The 24,298-nt window shown below is 37.5% G+C and overlaps 1 protein-coding gene across 5 annotated transcripts in view; it reads left to right on the top strand.

Moving 5' to 3' along the window:
• Positions 1-7,156: 7,156 nt before the first annotated feature.
• Positions 7,157-24,298, top strand: part of UNC80 (unc-80 homolog, NALCN channel complex subunit) — a gene marked incomplete at both ends in the record, with an annotated part of 220,728 nt that continues 203,586 nt past the window's right edge. For all 5 annotated transcript variants that reach the window (XM_080799158.1, XM_080799156.1, XM_080799155.1 and 2 more), the window contains 6 exons: positions 7,157-7,248; positions 8,198-8,246; positions 10,918-11,074; positions 12,183-12,484; positions 21,209-21,332; positions 24,181-24,254. In XM_080799158.1, the coding sequence (XP_080655284.1) occupies positions 7,157-7,248; positions 8,198-8,246; positions 10,918-11,074; positions 12,183-12,484; positions 21,209-21,332; positions 24,181-24,254 (798 nt within the window). The remainder of the gene's footprint in view (positions 7,249-8,197; positions 8,247-10,917; positions 11,075-12,182; positions 12,485-21,208; positions 21,333-24,180; positions 24,255-24,298) is intronic.

The following is a 24,298-nucleotide window of genomic DNA, read 5'->3' as shown; positions in this document are numbered from 1 at the left end:
AGGAAGAACTGTCATCTTGATAATATGGAATCTTCCTGCTCATGAACATGTAGTATTTCCCTATTTATTTAGTTCTTGGATTTCATTCATCAGAGTTCTGTAGTTTTCCTCATACAGATGTTGTACATAAATAATTTTTAGATTCATACCTAAACATTTCATTTTATGGGGTGCTAATATAATTTGTGTTGTGTTTTTAATTTCTAGTTCCACTTGTTGACTGCTGGTATATAGGAAAGCAATTGACTTTTGTTATATTAACTGTGAATCCTGAAACTTGCTATAATCACATATTAGCTTCAGGAAGACTTTTTTATCAATACTTTTGGATTTTCTCCATAGATGATCCTATCATTTGTGAACCAAGCTTTATTTCCTCAGTCTGTATAGCTTTCATTTCCCTTTTATTGTCTTATTGCATTAGCTAAATTTATCAGATTTTAAAGCTTTTTTTTCTTTAATATTATGGATTTGGAGAGGAATTAAGTTTTTTTATTTGCACTTTCCCAAATTATTGATGAGATTGAGCACATTGATGTGATTATTGATGAGATTTAAGCAAGTTCTCATTTTTCAAATTTTTGTCTTGACTTATTGATTTTTATTTTTAGTAAACTTAATCTAATCTGGATTCTAATCTTTTGTTTATTGAATGCATTGCAAGTATCTTTTCTCATCCTAGGATGTATATTTTTATTTTTTGAGTCTCTCATTGCAGAAAATATTTAATATATTTGAGTTTTCTGTTTCCTTATATATCTTTAACTTTTTGAGTCTTTCTCAAGCAAGACTCAAAGTGTTTATTTAAAAAAAACAGGATATCAGAACTATTTGTTTGTTTTTTTTTAACTTAAATTTGCTTTTCACATTTAGGTCTTTAACTCATTTTGAATAATTTATTTTTTGGTAGGGTTCAGGAAAGAATCTCAATTTACTTTTTTTTCTGAGTAGAAACAACACATTCTACTGTTTCACATATGATTTTTTCGTATTTCATCTTTTGAACTTTTTATTCTATGTTACTGGTTAATTTTTCTATCCCCATGTTGTTATAAATCACATTGCCTCAATTACTATATATTCTGATAATTCCTCAACCTTTCCTTCTTTTTCAGATCCGTCTTGGCTATTCTTGACTCGTTGTTCTTCTATATGGATTTTAGGAACAGCTTTTTTTAAGGTTTGAAAAATCCTGAAAAAACAATGGATTTAAAGAATAGCAATATATCTTTATGAAAATGAGTCCTCCTACCTAGGAACATGGTATTTTTGTAAGTCTTTACGCCTTTAAACAACTTAAAGTATTTTTTCTACAAAGGTATTAAATGTTTTTGTTATATTTACCCCTGGATATCTTATAGATTCTTTTACTATTCTCTCAACTGAGCAGACAAACGTGAAAACAAGGAAGTATGACATTCAGAAAATAATGGGTTTATAAAGAAAAAAACAGAGGATTATAGTAGAACATTTCTGAAAGGGGATAAGGAAGATTATTTTAGGCAGGTTAATAAACAGTCTTATAGGAGGAGGTTACATTTGAGCTGAGACCTGAAGAGTGAAAAAGTGCCAGCCTCATATAGATATGGAAGAAAACCAAAAAATCCAGGTACTTGAAGGGCCAGTGTATCTAGAGCAAAGTGAAGCAGGAAGAGCTGTGTGAAATGCAGTCAGATCTTGAGGACCCTTGCAAACCAGAGTAACGAGCTTAAATGAGCATGGACGGTGGGATTTGGAGCTTTGTTCTACCCACTGAGAGACCCCTAGGAGGTGCCATCCTTAAAGAGGTGAGCTATTTGGACTATGAATGTCCAAGACACACTGGGTATATCCATTCTTGCATAATGGGAATGACCTTCAAGTGCAGCCTTTCTTCTAAAACTCCAAAATTACCGCATCAGTGTATTCAGCATTCACTCCTTAGTGACACATATAAGATAACAGCAATCATGCTTCACATTTAATTCTGAAAGTTTGCCATAGATGAATGGTGGGCTCTTGTCAAAAACTGTTTTTATTAATTACTATGAATGTTTTTATTTCTGCTAGTTCTTATGTACTTACACAGCATTCTGGATTCTGCTTACTGAAGCAATCTTTTCCAAGACCCAGTTAGAGTTCTTCTCTGCTCAGCCTATCCGCCAGGAATGTTTATTTGTATATTCACCTGACAACTCAACATCCGGTCACTATCAAAATTCACTCTTTCATTTAAAAGAGGACAACCTTTAAAGCTGACATACATTTAGCTACATCTGTCTGGATCTTCTTGCAATTCCCTTTCCCATGCTTTCTAAAGCCCAGTAGCCACTTTCTCTACTGTCCAAGGTCACTCCATCACTAGGTACTATCTTTGGGAAAGCTCCACAGCCAATTCCGTCTTGTATGGTGAGATAATGTCATGCAGTGATTACAATGGAGTTGGTTTATTAGCTGTGATGGTGTCATTGACCAGACTAACCCAGTTCTTAGCTTTCCTCCAATAGTGTTTATCTGAATTGAAAAAGAAATACATGACAGAAGGCAGTGTAGATGAAAGCATTTAAGGAGGGCAGGTTTCTTCCCAAAAGCAACCCCCCCCCCAAAACTGGAGGCTTTCAATGGTTGTAAGAAGTAAGCTATCATGAAAATCTTGATTCTCCACTAAAATATGATTCTGAATACTGATCTTAACAAGTGCTTATTATAGATTTCTTCTGCTTCTAGATGACTCAATGCTTTAAGGGCATTTGGGATTGAAAAGGACCATTAGCTCTTCTTCATCTTCTATCATCAACAGGGTAATTCTTTCATATGTCCTTGAGCAGTTCTTACCTACATGACTCATAACACTTTTTCCAGACCCTCATAACTGCACAACACTCAGTATTATACTAAAAACTTGGGGCATAAGTTTGAAGCTGACTTCACCATTTCTTTCATTACTTCCTGGATAACTTTAGGCAAGTTATATAACCTTCATGTGTCTCAGTTTTCTCTTCTTAAGATGTTGATTGCAGAGTTCTTTGGATCAATTGACTAATATATTTAAAACAGAATTTGACATATAACAAGTATTCAATTATGTTATCTATTAATATTTTTTTGACAAATACCCTATTCCTTCCCTATCAAACAAAACTTTTTTAAAAATGACCTTACTAATTACTTCACAGTTTACCTATCCCTGAACTGTCTCATATGGTCATCCTTCCTTTTCTGTTGATTTAACCTCTACTGTTCTCCCTTTTTGTCTCCCATCTTAGAAATTATTCCTTCACCAAAGAGTGATTAATCCTGCTGTGTGCCAGATATAGTATCCTCCAGAAACTTTTAATTTATTATCCCCTCTCTCAAATATCCTCAACATTTTCTTCTTCCAGGACTCTTTAATTCTGGACCATAAGTATGTTCACATCTCTTTTTTTTTTTTTTTTTTGAGTCTGTGGTACAACCATTTTGGAAGATAATTTGACAGACCTTACAAAGCTAATCATGGTCTTAAAATGCAATCCAGCAATTGTGTTCCTGGGTATTTATACAAAAAAAAAAAAAAAAGACTTATATCCACACCAAAACCTGCACATGAAATGTTTAAAGGATCTTTATTCATAATTGCCAAAAATTGAAAGCAACCGAGATGGTCTCCATTAGATGAACAGATAAATAAACTATGGTACATCTATACAATGAAACATTGAACAACAATAAGAAATGAGCTATCCAGCCACAAAAAGACATAAAGGAAAATTAAAGACATTTTACTAAGTGAAAGAAACCAATCTGGAAAGTCTATATACTATGTGATTTCAACTGTATGACATTCTGGAAAAGGTAAAACTGTAGAGACTATAAAAAGATTAGTGTTTGCCAGGCATCAGGGAGGAAGGATAGGTAGAACATAGAGGATTTTTTTAGGGCATGAAACTATTCTGAATGATTCATAAGGATGAATGTGTGACATTATTTGGCAAAATATTGTACAAATATTGTATAACCATACAATAGACAAAATGAACTTTATGGATTTAGTTAATATATCAATATTGGCTCACCAATAATAACAAATGTACCACACAAATGTAAGTTTGTTACTAATACAAAAAACTAGGGGCACCTGGATGGATCAGTTGGTTAAGTGTCTGACTCTTGATTTCGGCCCAGGTCATGAACTCAGTGTTGTGGGATCAACCCCTTCACTGGGCTCCACACTCAGCAAGGAGTCTGCTTAACATTCTCTATCTCTGTAGGCCCCTCCCCCAACCCCCTTCTCTTTTTCTCTCTCTAAAATAAATAAATAAAACTTAAAAAAATAATAATAGAAGGAACTGGACTGGAAGAGAGAGAATAGATGAGAACTATCCGTATTTTTGTTTTAATTTTTCTGTAAACCTAAAACTGCTTTAAGAAATAAAACTTATTAATAATTTTTAAAACCTGAAGCTTTACATACATCCTTTCACAGAAGCACCTAGATAAGTATCTGATTAATTGCTAGAAAGTATATATATAAACAAGGGATGGGAATCTTGGGCACCATCTTAGAACTCTGTCTATTCTACTATCCTATTATATGCTATCAACTCTCAACAACATCCTTTATGGCAATAGACAGAACTTGATGTCCCCTAGATTTGTAAATTGGTATTTTTTTTTCTCTTTCCATATATTTGCCTGGATTACTTTAACTACTTCCATAGTTTCAATTACTTTTTTTTACAGTGTTAACCATAGAAATTGATCTATCCTACCAGCTAACTCTTCTGAACCTCATACCCATCCATATTCCTAGCTGTCTCTTCATGATATCCACTAACATTTCCAATAGAGATTTAAGGAAAACTCATTAATGCTCCTATAGATAGACCTAAAATAAGAACATAATTCTCCCTATCAACTTCTTCTGTCTTCGAATGAGATCATTATTTACTCAGTTGCTCAAATCAGAAAACCTAGAGCTTTGCTTGTTTTTTTATTGAAATCTAAGTATAGATTAGGGACTCTCTTAAATATCTTTTTTGCGAGTATTAACATTTAATTCTCACACAACTCCATGGGGAAGATATGATTATTTGGAGACCTTGGCCAAGAACAAGATAGGTATTCTATCTAGGACAAGGTAGTTCTAGGGACAAAACTGTCTAGCTCAAGATCTAAGCTCTTAACCACTGTATATTTTTCTTTCCCCATGCCCACTTCGTTATTGAATCTTACTTAATTAAACCTCTGCAATATCATTCAAATTTATCTCTTTATTTCTAGTTCTGCTGTCATGGCCGTGGTTCAGCATCTCATGAAATATTTCCCTAAAGTTCAGACTGAGGTTCCCATCTACAATGCTTGTTTATTTAAAATGACCTCTACATCCCTGTCATATCAATTGCCCTTAAATGGAAACAAAGGTTTTTACTGCTCTACTTAAAGTCTTCTTATCCAAACTTTGTAGCTTGCCATACAAAACCTTTTTTCCATCCAATTCCAGCCCATGTTTTCTGCCTTGTCCCTTTGTTTATAAGTGAATCTGTCATGTTTGCCTTGGTACCCTTTTCTGTACATGTCTATATTCCTTTCAGTGCTGTGAGTTCCCTAAGAACAGCCATCTATATAGCATGGTTCTTGGCATATAAAATGGACTCAATAAATATGTATTGAATAAATTGTATTTAGAAGATGTCTTTCCTTGTTTCAAACTTCCTATTAAAATATTACTTTGGGGCGCCTGGGCGGCTCAGTGGGTTAAAGCTTCTGCCTTCAGCTCAGGTCATGATCCCAGGGTCCTGGGATTGAGCCCCACATCAGGCTCTCTGCTCAGCGGGGAGCCTGCTTCTCCCTCTCTCTCTGCCTGCCTTTCTGCCTACTTGTGATCTCTCTCTGTCAAATAAATAAATAAAATCTTTAAAAAATATATTACTTCAAGAAATTAAATGGATATTTTAATTTCGTGACTGAAAATACCAATATACACCACATAATTCCCTCTATATGAAGTAAAAGAGTAAATAGTTAATTATACAAGAGATATTTCTATGTTTTGAGATCTGGCCCAGGGGTCTCATTCTCTATTCCATGTGTTATTACATCAATATCTTTGTTCAAACAGGTGTGTGACTGTATTTGTTTGTTTTCAGGTAGTTGGGTTCACAGCAATGGTTTCTACTCCAACTGCTTCATACCCATCCCTACTTGTTTTGATGCTAGATGAAACACCTAAGAGCCTAATAGTAACCCATCTATAAATTATACAGACATGTGATGATGACAACTGAAGGGAAATGGCAGATATGGATGGGATGAACAGGATCGCCCAAGTACATTCAGGGACTATAATAAACAGCATTTCCTAAAAGCATGATTCAAATGTTCTTTCTCAAGTTATAATTAACTATACCCACAATTGGTTAGTTTGTGGATATTCCTGCTTTAGCAAAATAAAGTAAAATTCTTGTGGTTACCATTTTAAAATAAATTCTCACATTAGAAAACTTTCAAGCTTTCTGTCTTGCCAAGCTTGCTCTCTTCCTTGTTTACACTTCTAATAATTTTCATGTGCTGCTTCTGCTAAAACCCAAGGGTGGACTCCTGACCTCCTTGCTAGACGTGCGAATGATGCCAGGGTTAGTGACTGTTCTGCGGTTTCCCCAAGCTCCTCCTCCCCAGACCGTGGCAATACTTCGGATGCTGAGGTTGGGAAGCAGGACAGGGGACACTCCTGGGGTGCAGCTCGCAGGGAAGGAAGCCGAATCCTTGGGGGTGGAAGAGGCAGGAGGGGATCAGCGTGCAATGCGGAGTGTGGACCTTTTTGACCATCCCGCTGCAGCTCACCCTGTCGCCAGCTCTGCTCTGCTGCCCGGCCCGCCCGCGCGGGCTGCTGTCCACAGTGGGAGGTACTGAAAGCAAGGAGCGGGCGCGGGGGCGGCGAGGCGGACAGCTCCTCCGAGCGCCCCCCTCCTCGCTCCGCTGCTCCTCCAGCCCTCCCCTCCTCCCGCAGCCATGTTCCACGGGCGGGGAGGGGCGGGGGAAGGGGAGAGGGACGGGGGATCAGGGCGGAGAGAGCCGGCTCAGCCTCGGGGAAGGAGGGGATGAGAGTTGGGGAGAGCAGCGGGAGGAGGAGGAGGCGGTGGCGGCTAGCGAGGAGCCAGAGCTGGGTCCTGCAGTAGGACTCCCAGGAGCCACCATCATGGTGAAGAGGAAGAGCTCCGAGGGCCAGGAGCAAGACAGCGGCCGCGGCATCCCCCTGCCCATCCAGACCTTCCTGTGGCGGCAAACCAGGTGAGGGGCGCAGAGGGCATGCCGCGGGCCACCCTGGGCTGGGGACGCTCCTGGGGCCGCCTGGGTCACCGCCGCTGCCGCTGCCGCCACTGCTGCTGAGGCCGCGCCACAGCCTGCAGCTCCCTCTCTGGGGCTGGAAAGCAAGCCCTCTGCACCTGCTTAAAAACACGCATTTAAAAAAAATATTTCCGTGAAGTTTGTCGACAAGCAGATTGGCAGTTGAATAAATATATACATTATTTAGGGGGTGGGAGGGCAGAAAACCTAGGAAGAGGGGGCGGGGAACTAGGGAAGATAATTATGACTGGTTGTGCTCTTGCGTCCAATTTCCGCTCCATCTCCTGCTGTAATTCCAGGCCGGTGACCTGTTGTTTTTCCAGCTCCTGTTTGGCGAATATCGGCTATGCCCACTTGTTAACCATTTTTGCTCGGATTCAGCCAATATAGTCTTCCTGGTTCAAGACCCTGAGGAAGATGATTTTTGATAAGCATTTTTTTTTCCTGGAAGGATCTCTGAAACCTAGTCAAATAAACAAGAAACAAGATTTCCATTATTATTATTATTGTTATTGTTATTATTTTGTAAATTTATCAGATAAAAAATTAGGTTCTGGAAATCACACCCCACAAACTGTTCATTTTTAGTTTTTGATATAATTATACACATGAGCAATACACCACTCCTGACCATTGGCAATTTGGAATCTGATTAGGAAAAAGTCTTCAGAATAAGAGTGGATACAGAAAATGTGGAGATCTACATCTCTTTCATATATGTAATTACACATGTAAAAGCAAATGTCGTCAGCTGTTCAACACCTGCTCATTAACAAGCTATAGGGAGGCATGAAATTTGAGTTATGTAGCACTGTATCTGATCCGTTGAAAAAATATTTCATAAAGATGCTAATAATTTTACTTATAACCACTATCTCTATTAATTTTTCAGTGCATTTTTGAGGCCTAAACTGGGAAAACAATATGAAGCCTCATGTGTGGTACGTGATATTCAACATTTAATGATTGTTTCCATATTCTGTGTGGTCATTTCAACCCGAAGAAAGGCATTAAATTAAACTAACTATAGATCAATTCATTTAGCAAATATTATTGAGCACCTTCTGTGTGTTAGGCAGGGTTCTAAATGATGGGATGAAGCAATAATCAAAATACAGAGTTTGCATTCTAGTGGGAGGAAGTCAAGCCACTCATAAATAAGTAAAATACATAATAAGCCAGATAATGATAAGCACTATGGAGAAAATGAAGAAAGAAAGGAGACTGGGGGCACTGGCAGCTGGGGATTGGGGGCGGGAGTGGATTCCATGTTAAGAGCAGTGGATCGGTAAGGCTTACCTGCTAATGTGACTGTTAGAGAAAACTGAAAATAGGGAGGGTGGACTAGGTAAGGGAAGAGTAAAGGGGAACAGCAAGTCTAAAGCACCTTATCCCCGAGTGTATGGGAGTAGAGCAGTAGAAGAAAGGGTGGAGAGATTACAGAGAACCAGGTGGTGAAGGGCCTTGCAGGACAAATATAAGAAATCAATTCCTTCCTCAACAAAATTGAGACTGTTATGGTGGAAGTTAATGAGATGAGGGCCTATGAACAACTCAAAGTCATATACGGTTCTGAACTTGATGTCTTGCATGTTTTGTGCAAGTCTGAAATAGATGATATAAAATAATTATGAGAATAATGCTATTAATATGTATACCTTATAGAGTGCACTTGTCCTGAGAGTCTAAGGGAATCATATATCCTTACAAAGGTCCAAATCACAAATCAAAAACAAAAAACATGAAATCGTGAAGCAAAAATGGGATGAACTTTTCATAAATTTCATTAGAATTTGGAGCTCAAATAAGGATCTTCACATTTCATATATCATAACCTAAAAGTGGAAACCTATCCATTTAGACATTGCCATGAAAATTTGCAAATGACTACACAGATGACTACATAGTGAGGAGTTCTGAAATGTGTTAGGGCCCTTAAAAATGATGAAAGCCAACTAGAGAGTCTTAAACGTGCATGCAGGTACACACATTCAAGTAGGAATTTGTTTTGTTGTATCTCATGCCCTTCAAAGTTGCCACAGAGATATTTTTAAAATATAATCTTTTAATAAGGACCTTTTAATGGAATCTGTTGTTGTACTTAGCTCAAATTAGAGTAATTTGACACTTAAGAAATTACTGAGCCTTCCATAAATCATGCTTACAATTATACTAACTTAAAATAATCCTGAATTTTCCCTGTCCTTGGCAAAGATTTGGCATTTTTAATGTAGTCATACAATATCAAACAACTAAGTCACAGAGAAATAAAAATGTAGAAAGCAGTTTTTAGGGTTTAAAAAATAATAAGAGCTATATTAGTGACATTTAAGAAGGAAATGACATTAAGTACCCAGAGCACCCTATTATAAAATATACAACTCATCCTCTAAAATGTATTCAACAAGACTGTAAATTCTTTATAATCTTTTAATGCCCAACATACTCACCATTTACTTAATGAATACTTAGATGCCTGAGGGCTGAAGAATTTAAAATCATTTGGATATTTTTATTCAGTTTAGGAAAAACAAAAACAAAAACAAAAAACCATTATCTTTTTACACTCCTTACCAAAACCTCACCATGCTTTTCATTATGAAGATGGATTTCTTATTTTCCTTTTTTTAGTCAAAAAGTAACTCATTTTCTTCGGAGAATCTCTCTATTAAGCCATGTCTTTTTCTCTGGTATCCTCATAGTACCAATAATACAGCTTGAATACTCAGAACCTGTATTATGATCACTCTATAGCATATTTCCACAGTTTTCCTGATTACATGGGGCATCAGGTAGCAATCAGGTTCAATTCATGCAGGTCAAATATTTATTAAATTTATTTTAATATTTGGAAGCTATACTTTCCCTAACCCCTTATAGCAATATCCTTCCCCCCCCCCACCATTCAAATAACAACAACAACAAAAACTGGGAGTAGGTCAAATTTGTTCTATAATGTTTCACTTTCTGAAAGTATCCCTGGCCAAGAAAGATTGAATAAACCAGCAAAGCTATGGCTTATTTCCCATCATTCTCCTTGCCCTTCCTTCCGTCTTTTATTCAAAGCTGTATGAAGTATCTTTATGGTTACAGGCATTAGGCAAGGAAAGGTCTTGTGCCAGATTATTGCTTAGGACATGGAATAATTCAGAGACCCCCAAATCAGATTTCTTGAAAGAGTTGTATCTTATTTAACACTTGTTGAACCACATCAAAACAAATTCTGTCCTCAAGACCCTTTCACAAAAGACATTTCATTGTGTTCTGCAAATGTGACAGCAACCTTTGGATGCCACAGCAGCATTTTATAACATATTACATGAGTTAAATGTGGTGCTGTGCTCTTTTTTTAGATGATGCTAATTTTGGTGAAAATAAAAATCACTTAATAATTCAAGTCCTATATTTTAAACCAAAAACCTAAAAATGGTTAAAAAGAAATGATCATGACCCATTGTACATCAACATGAAATGCAATGTGAGTGCACTTCAAAAAACTTGATGCAGTGATTTTGCATCTTGGTGTAGTACTTTGATCTCCAGTTTCTCGTCAGACAGAATTTCCAATTCCTTATTTTACACATTTTTTTTCTTCTTTTTCGGCATCCGCAGTCCTTTGAACGTGTGTTGGTAGAGAACAAGCTGCATGGCCTTTCTCCAGCCCTCTCTGAAGCCATCCAGAGCATTTCCAGATGGGAGCTGGTACAAGCTGCTTTGCCTCACGTCCTGCATTGCACTGCAACCCTGCTTTCAAACAGGAACAAGTTAGGTTGGTTCTTCTTCCTCATTCCTTCTCCATGGCATGTAATTGCCAACACTCATGCTGACGACATTTACTGGGTACTTACTCTTTTTCCAGGCATTGAAAACGTGATTTCATTCAGTTCTCATAAATGCCCCCTCACGTGGGTACCACTATGATCTCCATCTTACCAATGAAGGAACTGGCCCTCTCATTCTTAAATCTTGAATTTTACAAGTAATACGTGAATATATTTTCCTTTTAAACATTAAAACGTTACAGGGAAGCTGAAGCCTATCACCTCTCTGAGATGAGTTCCAATCTGACTTCTCTTTGGGCCTCTCAAATCCTAAAGCGACCTCTTGCACTTTGTAGTACTCTATGTATGTGTATGCATGTGCATAGACACTCTTCCTTTTTTTAAGTTTCTCTTGAAACTGCTTTTCTCACGTAGTAACACATCCTAACGTCCACCCCACGTTCGCGCATATGCTGTTTTCCATCCAGTTCTTTGCCCTTTTTTGGGTCTCTGCACAAAAGTTACCTTTAGAGAGGGGTTTCTTGGTCACCCTGTCTAAAGTAAAGTAGTTGCTATCTTCAGAGCCTGGATTCTTAACCATCACACTGCCCATTTGGAGATATATATGGGTATCTGCCTGAAGAGAGGGGATGTGTGCAGTTTCTCCTCCTATGACACTATGTTATTCCGCAGAGACTGTAAACAGTTAGGAAGCCCTAAAACAAGAATGAGCCCTGAGCCCTTCCAGGGGCTCCTGCGTAACTCAGTCAGTTAAGCGTCTGCCTTTGGCTCAGGTCATGATCCCAGGGTCCTAGGATTGAGCTTTGAATCTGGCTCCTTGGTCAGTGGAGAGTTTGCTTCTCCCTCTCCCTCTGTGAGCTCTTGCTCTTATTCTCTCTCAAATAAACAAACAAATAAATAAACAAATCTTAAAAAAAAAGAAAAAGGATGAGCCCTTCCAGCCATGGATGTAAGAAGTATAGAGAAATGCTAGTGTCTCCCAGGAAATCAAGCTGCAGAGCAAAGCAAGAATGTTCTTTCCATACCCAAAGTTGATCTCCATTGTTCTGGTAGCAGAGTTTGTCTTAACTTGGCTATGTGATTGTCCCCATGCAGGCCACCAAGATAAACTGGGTGTTGCTGAGACAAAGCTCCTTCACACCCTTCACTGGATGCTTCTAGAGGCCCCCCAGGACTGCAACAGTGAACGGTTTGGGGGCACAGACCGTGGCTCCAGCTGGGGAGGCAGCAGCAGTGCATTCATCCACCAGGTAGAAAACCAGGGTTCGCCAGGACAGCCTTGTCAAAGCAGCTCCAACGATGAAGAAGAGAACAACCGAAGGAAGATCTTCCAGAACTCCATGGCCACTGTGGAGCTCTTTGTGTTTCTCTTTGCTCCTCTGGTACACAGGATCAAGGTAAGGAGAGGGCTAGTGTTAGGCTGAGGGGGGATAGAGGTGAGGTGGGCTTCAAATGGTGTTTCCATGGAGAGATTTGTTTCTATTATCAAACCATTGATTATGATTTCAAAACACAGTTCCTTGCATATCATTATCTACTTTAAAGTCTTCAAAGGTTCTCCTTCTGCCTCAAGATCATGTCCAACGTATTAAACATGGCACATAAGGTCAAGGAGCTTTTAATGTATCATTTGCCAGTCCCTACTGGCTTCTTCATGATCCAGCTCTGGGAGCCGTTCCCTGAATATACCCTTGCCATTCGCTCTGCCCTCTTTCATTCTTCTGTTCGTCTGACGATTCTTCAAACCTCAACTTCAATGTCATCATTTCCATGAAACTGTTCCTCTGAAACTCCCCATGTAGACTAAGTCGTTATCTCCTTTGTATTTCTACAGTACCTTGTAAGCTGTCAGTTCTAATGCAGGTCTAGAGCAGAAGTTCTAAATGTCTTCTATGCCATCGACTTCTAGACAGTGTGGTACAAGCTAAGAATTGCTTTCCAAAATATTTCTTAAAGCATAAAATACAAAACATAGGATGATATGGAAATCAATTGTACTAAAATGTAACTATAGACAAGTATCCTTTGGGTCTGAAAGAGACAATATGATTTGAAATTATGTGAAAACACACCACTTTCTAGCTGTGTGATCATGGTGATATTACTTAACTTCTCGGATCCTCCATTTCATACAGCTGTGATACTTCTGACACAGGGTGAATATGTGTGAGGATACAATATAGTTCCCACACGTGGAGAGAAATCAAGATGTATTTGTTATTTCTGTAAATGAAAATTATGGTATACCCTCTGAGTGCTAAGTTAAGAGATAAGAAGAAATTGTTATACTCAAGTGTTCTTTAATAGAATAATAAGATCCTAATAAATGATTCGAGTTATATGTATATATGGATGTATGTGAGTGTGTGTATACATACATATATGTAGGTGGCTGTAAGACCATTAATAATCACTATTAGGAGAATGAAGTGAATCTTTTCATTCCTTTTAGTTTTAGTTAAAGTTCACTTTCGCTTGACACTGTCCCATTGCTGCCAGGAATAGAATTGAAATTACCTGTAAATTTCCAAAATGCTTTGCATGCACTGGTAACATTGCTCATGAAACATACTAAAAATTTCAAATGTTGTGAAATCAAATTAAATAGTTGCTTTAAAATATTTGACTTTCCGTTTTAAAAAGTCTTTTATGATGGTTACGCTCACTAAAAAACATTAATTTAGACCATCCCCTGGTTTATGGGACTAGCGGGTCCAGGCTCCTGCCCATCTTCTTGGCCCCATTTCCTGCCATGTCAATAGCCTTTCTCTCCTTCACTAACCTCCAAGTTCAGTGGGGCTCACCCGCAAACTCATTCTTGCTTTCAAGTAATACACTTGTTTTTCTTTCTGTTTGAAACAACGACCTCTGCCTCCTCCTCTAAATTTTCATATGGCCATATCTGTCTTATCAGTTTACTCACAACTTAAATGTTACCACCTCAGAAAGAATTTTCCTGACTAGTTTTGTGTCACTAACACATGACTATCCTTTTTTCTTTTTTCCCTTTTTGCACTTACAAGTATCCAAAATTATTTTCTGTGGCTGTTTGCATATTTATTGCCCCTTATCCCCCTAGAACAGAGTTCTTGAGCAAAAGGACATTGCCTGTCAAGGTCACACTATATTTCCAGTGTCTAGTGTACTCAATAAATATTTAATATGTGACTCACTGAATAATCCACGTGCTACGAGTAATGATTATAGGTAGGTACATTGTCCTTAAAATGGAGAGGACAGGAAAGAAGGCTTCTTTAAATAATGAGCCCATAAAGATTTCTACCTGTGGACAGATATCCTCTGGATTAAAAAATGTGGAAGTGCAGAAGTGACTGGAACGGCTGTAATTTTATTTGAAGACATGACTGAAAGTCCAAGTTTTGGAAACAGGCTTGCATTTGAATCACACGTTTGCTTCTTCCTACTATGTGACTATGAGGCTTAGAAACTGAAGCCTCAGTTTCCCTCAAGTATTAGTTGGACATATGAATAGTTTTATGAGATATTGTGATGAAACATGATAATGCTCAACATTATACATAAAAGAGCCTTAACAAATGTGAGTTGCTTTTAGTGATGGCATTTTTTCGTTATTAGTATTTTGTATTATTAGTAGAAAGGGAGCCAGATTCTCTTCCAGCGGAGACTAAACAGACAGTTTCTGGCTCAAGACCCTCAAGTTTTACTTATAACCTGGAAGATTTATGAGGGAGTAATTGGAGAATTTATAAGGGAATAAGACAATGCATATAAAACATGGTACAGTGATTAAATCCTAATAAACTGTTATTATTAGTTGTTATTACTAGCATATTATTATTTCATCATTTTATTATCTCTATGAAGGAAATATTGTTCCAGATGCTATAGGGAATAAAAAATATTAATGAGTCAATAAATTTCTCCAAAAGCCTTTTTCCTTCTGAGCAAGGTGTTTGCTTTTTTAAATGTAGATAGGGAATACACAACCCCTAGACCAGGGTTTCTCAGCCTTGGCACTGTTGGTATTTTGGGCCAGATGATTCTTTCTTGTGGGACATTGCCTTGTGCCTTGTAGGGTATCAATAGCTTTTCTGGCCCCTACTCACCAGATACAAGGAGCACCTCCTCCCTCTGAGCTGTGATGACACAAATGACTCCAGACATTGCTAGGTGTCCCCAGTGGGTGGGAAGGGGGTGAGAATTGCCCCTGATTGAGAATCACTGCCTTCAGTCTTTCATTGACCTGCTGCTTATCAGACTCTGTCTGTCTCCACTTTTCTATCCATACCATACACATGTGAACTGTTCCTCACCAGCACCGTTAATGTCCTTTTCCCCTATCCTTCCTTTGCATTTGCCCTTCAAAATGCTAACCCCAAGTCATGACCAAAATCCATTTTTTCTACCCCTGCCCCAGATACCTGCTTGCTCCTGGGGGAAAACCACATAACCATTCAGACTGGTCTTTCTACAAAGTTATCATCTCCAACCCCTGTGTGCTGTCCCACTTGGCATTCCTTTTCTTGACACCACTCCCTCGAGTTGCCTATCAGCACTTACACAGACAATGTTACAGGCTTAATATTTGTTGAATGAATTAACTCATTAATTAGCAAATTAATATAAATGACTCATCTTTTTGTAAGACAGTATATAGTTCAATGCATGTTTTTCTCTTTTAATTAAGTTCTTATTTTAATTTCAGTATGGTTAACATACAGTGTTATATTGATTTCAGGTGTGCAGTAGAGGGATTCAACAATTCCATACATCACCTAGTACTCATCACAGCAAGTGCACCCCTTCATCCCTATCACCTATTTCATCATCCCCTAAGCCCCACCCCCACCCCTCTGGTAATCATCCATTTGTTCTCTAGAGTTAAAAGTGTTTCTTAGTTTGTCTCACCCTCTCTCTTTGTCTTTGTTCATTTATTTTTTTTTCTTAAATTCCACATGAGTGAAATCATATATTTGTCTTTTTCTGACTTATTTCACTTAGAACCGTATTCTCCAGCTCCAACCATGTCATTGCAAACAGCAAGATTCCACTCTTTTTTTGGCTGAATAATAGTCCATCATGTCTCTATACCACATCTTCTTTATTCCCTCATCCATTGATGGATACTTGGGCTACTTCCATAATCTGGCTATTGTAAATAATACTGCAAAAAATATAGAGACACGTGTATCCCTTTGAATTATTGATTGATTGATTGATTGACTGATTGGGTAAATACCCAGTAGTGTGATTACTGGATCATAGAATAGTTCTAGTTTTAATGTTTTGAGGAACTTTCATACTGTTTTTCACAGTGATCGTACAAGTTTACATTCCTACCTACAGTGTGAGAGGGTTCCTTTTTCTTCACATCCTCACCAACACTTGTTTTTTTTCTTGTGTTTTTGATTTTAGCCGTTCTGACAGGTGTGAGGTGATATCTCATTGTGGTTTTGATTTACATTTCCCTGGTGGTGTGTGAGGTTGAGCATCTTTTCACATATTTGTTGGCCATTTGTACGTCATCTTTGGAGATATGTCTCTTCATGTCTTCTGCCTGTCCTTTAATTGGATTTCTTATTTTTGGGGTGTTGAGTTTTATAAGTTCTTTATATGTTTTGGATACTAATCCTTTATCCAATACATCATTTGCAAATATTTTCTCCCATTCAGTAGGTTGTCTTTTAATTTTGTTGGTTGTTTCCTTCACTGTGTAGAAACTTTTTATTTTGATGTAGTCCTGATAGTTTAATTTTGCTTTTATTTCCCTTGCCTCAGGAGACACATCTAGAAAAATGTTGTTATGGCTGATGCCAGAGACATTACTGCCTGTGTTCTCTTTTAGGATTTTTGTGGTCTCAGATCCTTAATTCATTTTGGTCCTTAATCCATTTTGAGTTTACTTTAGTGTAAGAAAGTGATCCACTATCATTCTTCAGCATGTTGTTGTCCAGTTTTCCCAGCACCATTTGGTGAAGAGACTGTCTTTTTCCCATTGCGTAGTCTTTCCTCCTTTGTTGAAGATTAATTGACCAGGTAATTGTGGGTTTAATTCTGGGTTTTCCATACTATTCCATTTATCTATGTGTCTTTGTGCCAGTACCATACTGTTTCGATTACAATAGCTTTGTAGTATAACTTGAAATCTGGGATTGTGATATCTCCAGTTTTGTTTTTCTTCTTCATGATTCCTTTGGCTCCTCAGGGTCGTCTGTGGTCCATACAGACTTTAGGATTGTTTGTTCCAGTTCTGTGAAAAATGCTGTTGCTATTATCATAGGTATTGTATTAAGTCTGTAGATTTCTTTGTATAGTAAAGGCATTTTAACAATCCATGAGCATGGAATATCTTTCCATTTCTTTGTGTCTTCTTCAATTTCTTTCATCAGTGTTTTAGAGTTTCCAGAGTACTGGTTTTTTTGCTTCTTTGGTAAAGTTCATTCCTAGGCACTTGATTATTTTGGGTGCGATTATAAATGGGATTGTTTTCTTAATTTCTCTTTCTGCTGCTTCATTATCTATGTATAGAAATGCAACAGGTTTCTGTACATTGATTCTCTGAATTTAATTTATAACTGTCTCAAATATGTCACATGAAATAAATTTAAAAATTCTGTCAAATAGATTATTTTCAACTAAATTTAATTTGGTGAAAAATTCTGGGTATTTATTATAACTAAGGAATTTAGTGCACTTATTTGCATATGTACTTATTTCTTTAATAAATATTTATTGAGTGCCTAGTCTATGAGAGGCACTACTCAGAGTGTTAGCAAAATAGCAAGGAATAAAAATCCAAGCCTCAATGAGATTTTTATAAAATCCATATGTTTGAAGTAAACAACTTTAAAATTTAAAATAATATTAATTTTTAAACTTGATTTCTCTAAACTACTCGTACACATATTTAGAATTTCATGCCATCCAGAAAACAGGCTTTCGGTAAAAGCAAGAAATGTAACTGAGATGTGGAGCTATTGATTCTACTAGTGTCTGTGTCTTCTGGTTTTTCTAAGGACCTTACTAGACCCCCTGCCCCACAGCTGCTTGAATGATAGTGTCTCTTCCAGCTATCAACTTTTTGGCCATGACTGCATACAAAGAATTACATGACCCACGAAAGGGGACTCCAGAAGAGAAATTGGGGTCCCAGAGCTTATGCATTCAACCAACTTAAAAGGACTTACAAAGGAACATAGTAACATAACATTCTGCAAGTGTTCAAGTCTAAAGAATGATTTGATTTAGTTTGTGTTACTTGTGAAATGTAAACTATCTTCAGTTAATCAAGAGATCTGTATTGATGCTCAAGGAGAAATGCACAGAAGATCTCAATTTGTCTCCAATAAATATACAATCTATTTGGAAATATATCAAAGAAAGCAAAATAATAACTCTCAGTGAGTGCTAACATCGGTAGAGCCAGTGTTAAAGGCCGGGGTTTCAGCATAAGAGAGCTTACCTTTGGATGCAATGTCCACTGGGTTTTATTTTGTCCCAAGATTACTTATGAGGACCATGGAAAAGGACTGAGCTCAGAAGCTATGAAACTATCAAAACCAGGTCAATTGAAATTTGGCTTCCTGAAATTCTGGAGACAAATCTGATAAACTTTGCTTTCTGTTAATCCCCTGCTTGCTGGATCTAACACCATACATAATATTATGTTCCCTTATCTTTAAATCTGCCTGTCAAGCTCTTTACTCAGTATCTTTAGTTGAATGTCTAACAAGCATCTCAAACTTAACATGTCCGTAACTAGACTCCTGATATCCCCACACCTGCTCCTCCTTCATCTTGCCTATCTTTGTCAAAGCCAAAAACCTTTGACACCTCTTTCTCACACCTTCCACTTCCAGTCTTTGGACTGTGTGTTCAAAATGCATCCAGAATCTACCACTGCTCATTTCGCCCTCTACAAACTCTCTCTTGTAATTATCTTCCACCTTAATGATAATAATAGCTTCCTAAACTGTCTCTCTTTCAACTTTTGCCCTTTCTCGAACTATTCTTAATAGCCTCAGTAATCCTATCAAACATACATCCAGTAATGTCACGCCACTACTCAGAACCCTCGTGGTTCCCCGTCTTACTCAGTAATTGCTGAAGCCCTTACTATGACCTATCAGGCGCTATATTATTTGGAACTCAATAACTTCTCTGACCTTACTTTTTCCTTCTACTCTTCTACTATTTACTTGACTCCAGATACACAGTCTCCTGGCTTATTCTTGATAGACCAGGCATATTTAGGACCTTTGCACTTGCTGTTCCCTTCTCGTGGAAAGTTTTTTTCTGAAAATATCTACATGGCAGCTCCTTCATTTCATTTAGATCTTTTTACTCAAAAGCCACTTTCACAACAAGGATTTCCCCTGGCCATCCTATCTAAAATTTCAACACCTTGCAGACACAACCCATTGCCTTCTTTACTCCTCCTTTTGCACCTGGAAAAACAGGGATTTCTGTATGCTTTGTTCACTATTCTAGCCCAGGGTAGAGTAGTACCAGGTATGCAGTAGGTGGTGTACAAATATTTGTAGAATGAATGTTGACAGAACTTGACCAAGTGCTTTATGTACTTTCCTGATACCTTCACAGGGAGTCCTAGATGCTTTCCCATCATGGACCCTATTGTAGCCCCAGCATCCCAGTCCATAGCTTACAGATGAAGCTTCTCTGTATCAATGTGTGGACTTCACCGGGCTTTCCAGCTGAAGTTTCCTTGACACTGAGTCACAATGATTCACCATTTGCAGGATCACTTTTCATTTTTCCCAATTTATTCCTACTTCTTATTCTTCTAGATCAGTTGTTTTCTTTTCTTTTTTAAGATTTTATTTATTGATTTGACAGAGATCACAAGTAGGCAGAGAGGCAGGCAGGGGTGGGGGGGAAAGCAGGCTCCCTCCTGAGCAGAGAGCCCTATGTGGGGCTTGAAGCCAGGACTCTGGGATCATGACCTGAGCTGAAAGTAGAGGCTTTAACCCACTGAGCCACCCAAGTGCCCCATAGATCAGTGGTTTTCAACCATGGCTACACGTGAAAGTCAGCAGAGAACTTCAGAGCGATTCTAATTTAATTGTTCTGGGCAAGGGAAGGAGTTGAGACCTGGGCCTCCTAGGTTTTAACAGCTCCTTAGGTGATTATAATATGTAAGCTAGGGTTGCAAATCCCTGCCCCAAGTGAATTCCTGGGTGTCGGTTGTATTCAATAATCTGTAATCATATTCTCTGCTTCCATCTCTTTCTTTTTGAGAGGCCAAGATGTTTAATTTCTTTATTTTATTTCTTTTTTCTTTTTAATTTTAATTCTAGTTCGTGGCTGAGTTGTTTAAAATTTAATCTCAGATTGTCAAATATTTGTACTTAAAAAATATGAGATTGCATTTTAAACGTCTCAACCTCTCAAAATTATGTCATGATGAAGCAGAGAATGTTCTCCCTGGAAGACACTTTAAATTGTAGATAAACTGAGTAAGTATGGGTTGTAAGGTCAGTGTAATTCAGCAAGTGCTTGTTGAGCTCCTATTGTGTACCCAATTTCTAATGCTGTGTTAAATGTTATGATGATGCCAGGTGCTGTGGAAGGGGGAGAATGCCTGATAGACCCTCAAGAAATTTAAGATTTTTGAGAAGGTAACATTACAAAACAATATACTAGGAAGGTCTAAATATTTGTTCCTGATTCCATGAAGCAAAGACAAAAGATGGCCTGGAGAACAGAAAGTCAAAATAGCCAGTATCTGAGGATATTGATTTAAGAGGAAGAAAGAAGGACAATTAAATAATTAAGAGGAATAATAATGATAACCACAAGAGATCTGCCAAGACTCTTGAAATAAACAGGCCTTGATCACTGCTAACAGAAAACAATAATTTGCATTTCATGCTTTGTCCAAAGCTCCATTTTAATTATTAATTTTGCCAAAAGCAGACCACCGTGGTTTCCATAGTAATTGTGATGATAACTTAGGGCTACTGGTTTACCCCAGAAACACTCATCTGAGTGATGAAGGAGGGTCTAGAAGATCAACCTACTTTGACAATAATCTTATGAATGATACTAATCACTGCAATGACTGGGCCTTTCAAAGAGTTACAAGCCAGTAATTAGATATAAATCTTCTCTTCCCTTAGGAATCTGACCTTACCTTCCGACTGGCCAGTGGGCTTGTTATATGGCAGCCCATGTGGGAGCACAGACAGCCCGAAGTCTCTGGCTTCACAGCACTGGTGAAGCCCATCAGGAACATCATTACAGGTTCGTAACTTGGACATTCAGTGAAACAGGGGTAGCAGACTCCCTCACATGCAAGAGTAAAGGTGATGGAATGATTTGCCCTTAAGAAACCAAGAGGAAGAAAATTACTCCAAGGAGAATGTTAGTGTCCCAGGCACAGGACTCACTCACATGATGAGAAACTAAACCAGGGGCACATGCCATTGAGTTGTGTGGCTTTGGAGAAGTTATTTTAACTTCCCGCACTTCAGTTTCCTCATATGTAAAACAGGAGTTAAAATATGATATTACTAGTACTTATGGGTTATTATGAAGAATAAATGAATTAATTTATATAAAATTGTTTAGAAGAATGCCAGGTACATAGTAAGTGAATAAGCTGTAGTTATAATTGTATCATTATAATCATCATTGTAGTAGACAAAGTAACAGCTCCTTAATAATCTTGTCTTGATGTTGATTTGCTATCAAAGTGTTTCACTACAGGAAATGTCTAATAAAATAATCTTATTGGTGAGTTGTAGAAAGACTAACATATGATAGCTTGAAAAGTACCTGGAAGGCAGATGCTTCATTCCAGATCTATCTCTTACTAGATACCTAACATGAGGTATTACCTAACCTGAGTATTCCTATTTCTTTAAAATGGAGAAAATAAATACCACTTTATATGGCCTCATAGTGTGGAATAAGTAAGAATCCACATAAGGTACCCATTTTATAGCTTAATAACTTCCGTCTTTCTATTTCCAACCAAACTTTTAGCGTTGATAATAACATCTAGAAAGAGATAAATTATGTGGTACATCTATAGATGCATGAGATAAATATATCTCTATCATTTGTTTAGTTCCCAAGATTTTTCTGTAAACAGTAGAAGATTATGCATGTGAAGAGCTTCATAAGGTAAAGGAAACCATGAAGAAGTTCTTATGTATTTTACCCCTATAATTTAACATAACTTTGCAAGGTACATAATATGCTAAATTGTTTTCTATAAAAAAGAGTGCCATATTATTTATATACGTGATAAGATCCTTATAGTGACAAATCATGCTTACTATTGTAATTCAAACAAAAGATGGAAGTTTTTCATATGTAAAAGTAGACTAATTCCAGATTTAATGTGTACAATACATTAACTAGTGAAATAAGTTGTAAATTCAAGAGTAACAGTCTGTCATAAGATTCGAATAGCAAGGGACTAACTGTATAAAAATGTCATAGCCAGAAGTGATCTACTTCCGATTCCATGGAGGGAATGAGGTTAATTTCATCGAATTAAAACCATCTGAAAGTGAAGATGGATGTGCAAGGTTAAAAAATTGAAAACAATAGAAATAAGAAGAAAATAAAATATGTTACAGTAAAACAAAACTATTACTGAAAAAGACATCTTTATGTTGACTAAGAAATTTTTTTTCATATTTTTAAGTCATCACTTTCCTTTTGAATAAAGAGGTCACTTCACATTTAGGTCTCTCTCTCCATCTCTCTCTCATTAATACATAAACTATCATTTAACAGATGCATTAAAATTATTAAGAAATCGTGTCCCTCATGAATCACTGGGGCTGTTCACGTTACCATCCCTTGTTTCTGGATGATATTCACAGTGGGTTCTTTCCCATCTACCTGATACCTGTGGAAGTGAAACAGTGTCCAGCTTCTGAAGTGAAATTAAACTCAGCTCAGACTCATGGCCAGAAGAGAAAGCAGTGGCATGTAGGTGACACTCGCTGGGTCTATTGTTTTGTGACCTCAGTAAATCCCTTTCTCAGCATCAGTTTGCTCACAGTTCTCATGTGGCACAGCCAGCTTTACTCCCCACTGTTCCCAGTCCTCAGGAAAAGACATAATTGATTTAAATCTTGCCATAGGGGAAGCTTGATGTGAGCTTAGTGTGCTCGTAAATGCACAGACCCTGGAGCCAGAAAGCCTGGGCTTGAACCTTCAAGTGAGAGTCAAATGATCTTGGGCAAGTTAAACTCCCTGTGCCTTAGTATCTTTATCTGTAAAATGGGTCTAATAGTAGTCCATATGTTATGATAGGTTATTGTAAGGGTTAAATGAGTTGAGACAGTAGCCCTTCCCCCCTATCTGTGGTTTCACTTTCCGCAATTTCAATTCCCCGTGGTCCAAATGCAGATGGTTTAATTCTCCTTCTGACAAATCATCAGAAGGTCAGTAATTAATACTACGTCACAACGCCTATGTCCTTGACCTCACTTCATCTCTCCACATTGGCATTTTATCATCTCACATCATCACAAGAAGAAGGGTGAATGCAGTACAATAAAGTATTTTGAAAGAGAGAAAGAGACCACATTCACATAACTTCTATTATGGTATATTGTTCTAATCATTCAATTTCATTATTAGTGATTGTTGTTAATCTCTTACTATGTGTGATTTATAAGTTAAACTTTATCATAGGTAAGTATGTGTAGGAAAAAACGGTATAGGTAGGGTTCAGTAGTAGCCACAGTTTGAGGCATCCACTTGGAAGAGATCCCCACAGATAAGAGAGGAATACTGTATACATAAAATGTTTTTAAAAAGATGTGACAGATACTTAGTTCTATATAGATGTTAACTATTATTATTTTTAGTATTGTCAACTTTTTAGCACCATAACCCAAGTCAGCCTGAATAGATGAACAAATCTATATTGTTATAACCTAGAAATGTGAAGGGTTTTTAATTGGTTATTTGATTCTTCTTACAAAGTAGTCTATTAAATGTCTTTTTCAAGCTGGTAATGATATGTGAAAATGATTTTTTTTAAAGAAATGCACTGGTGAAATAAAATGAGCTTATTTTTCATAATCTTATAAAATTTGTGATGGTATTTCCCCCATCTTGGCAGCTAAGAGAAGCTCTCCTATCAACAGTCAAAGTCAAACCTGTGAATCACCTAATCAAGATGCAAGACATCGAGAGGTGAGTTTATTGTGATTGTGGGAAGAAAGGAGGTGTCATTTCCT

The sequence above is a fragment of the Martes martes genome, assembly GCF_963455335.1.
Source record: "Martes martes genome assembly, chromosome: 3".
Classification (NCBI taxonomy): Eukaryota; Metazoa; Chordata; class Mammalia; order Carnivora; family Mustelidae; genus Martes; species Martes martes.
The sequence above is the reverse complement of the archived record's forward strand: the minus strand, read 5'-3'. Positions and strand labels throughout refer to the sequence as shown.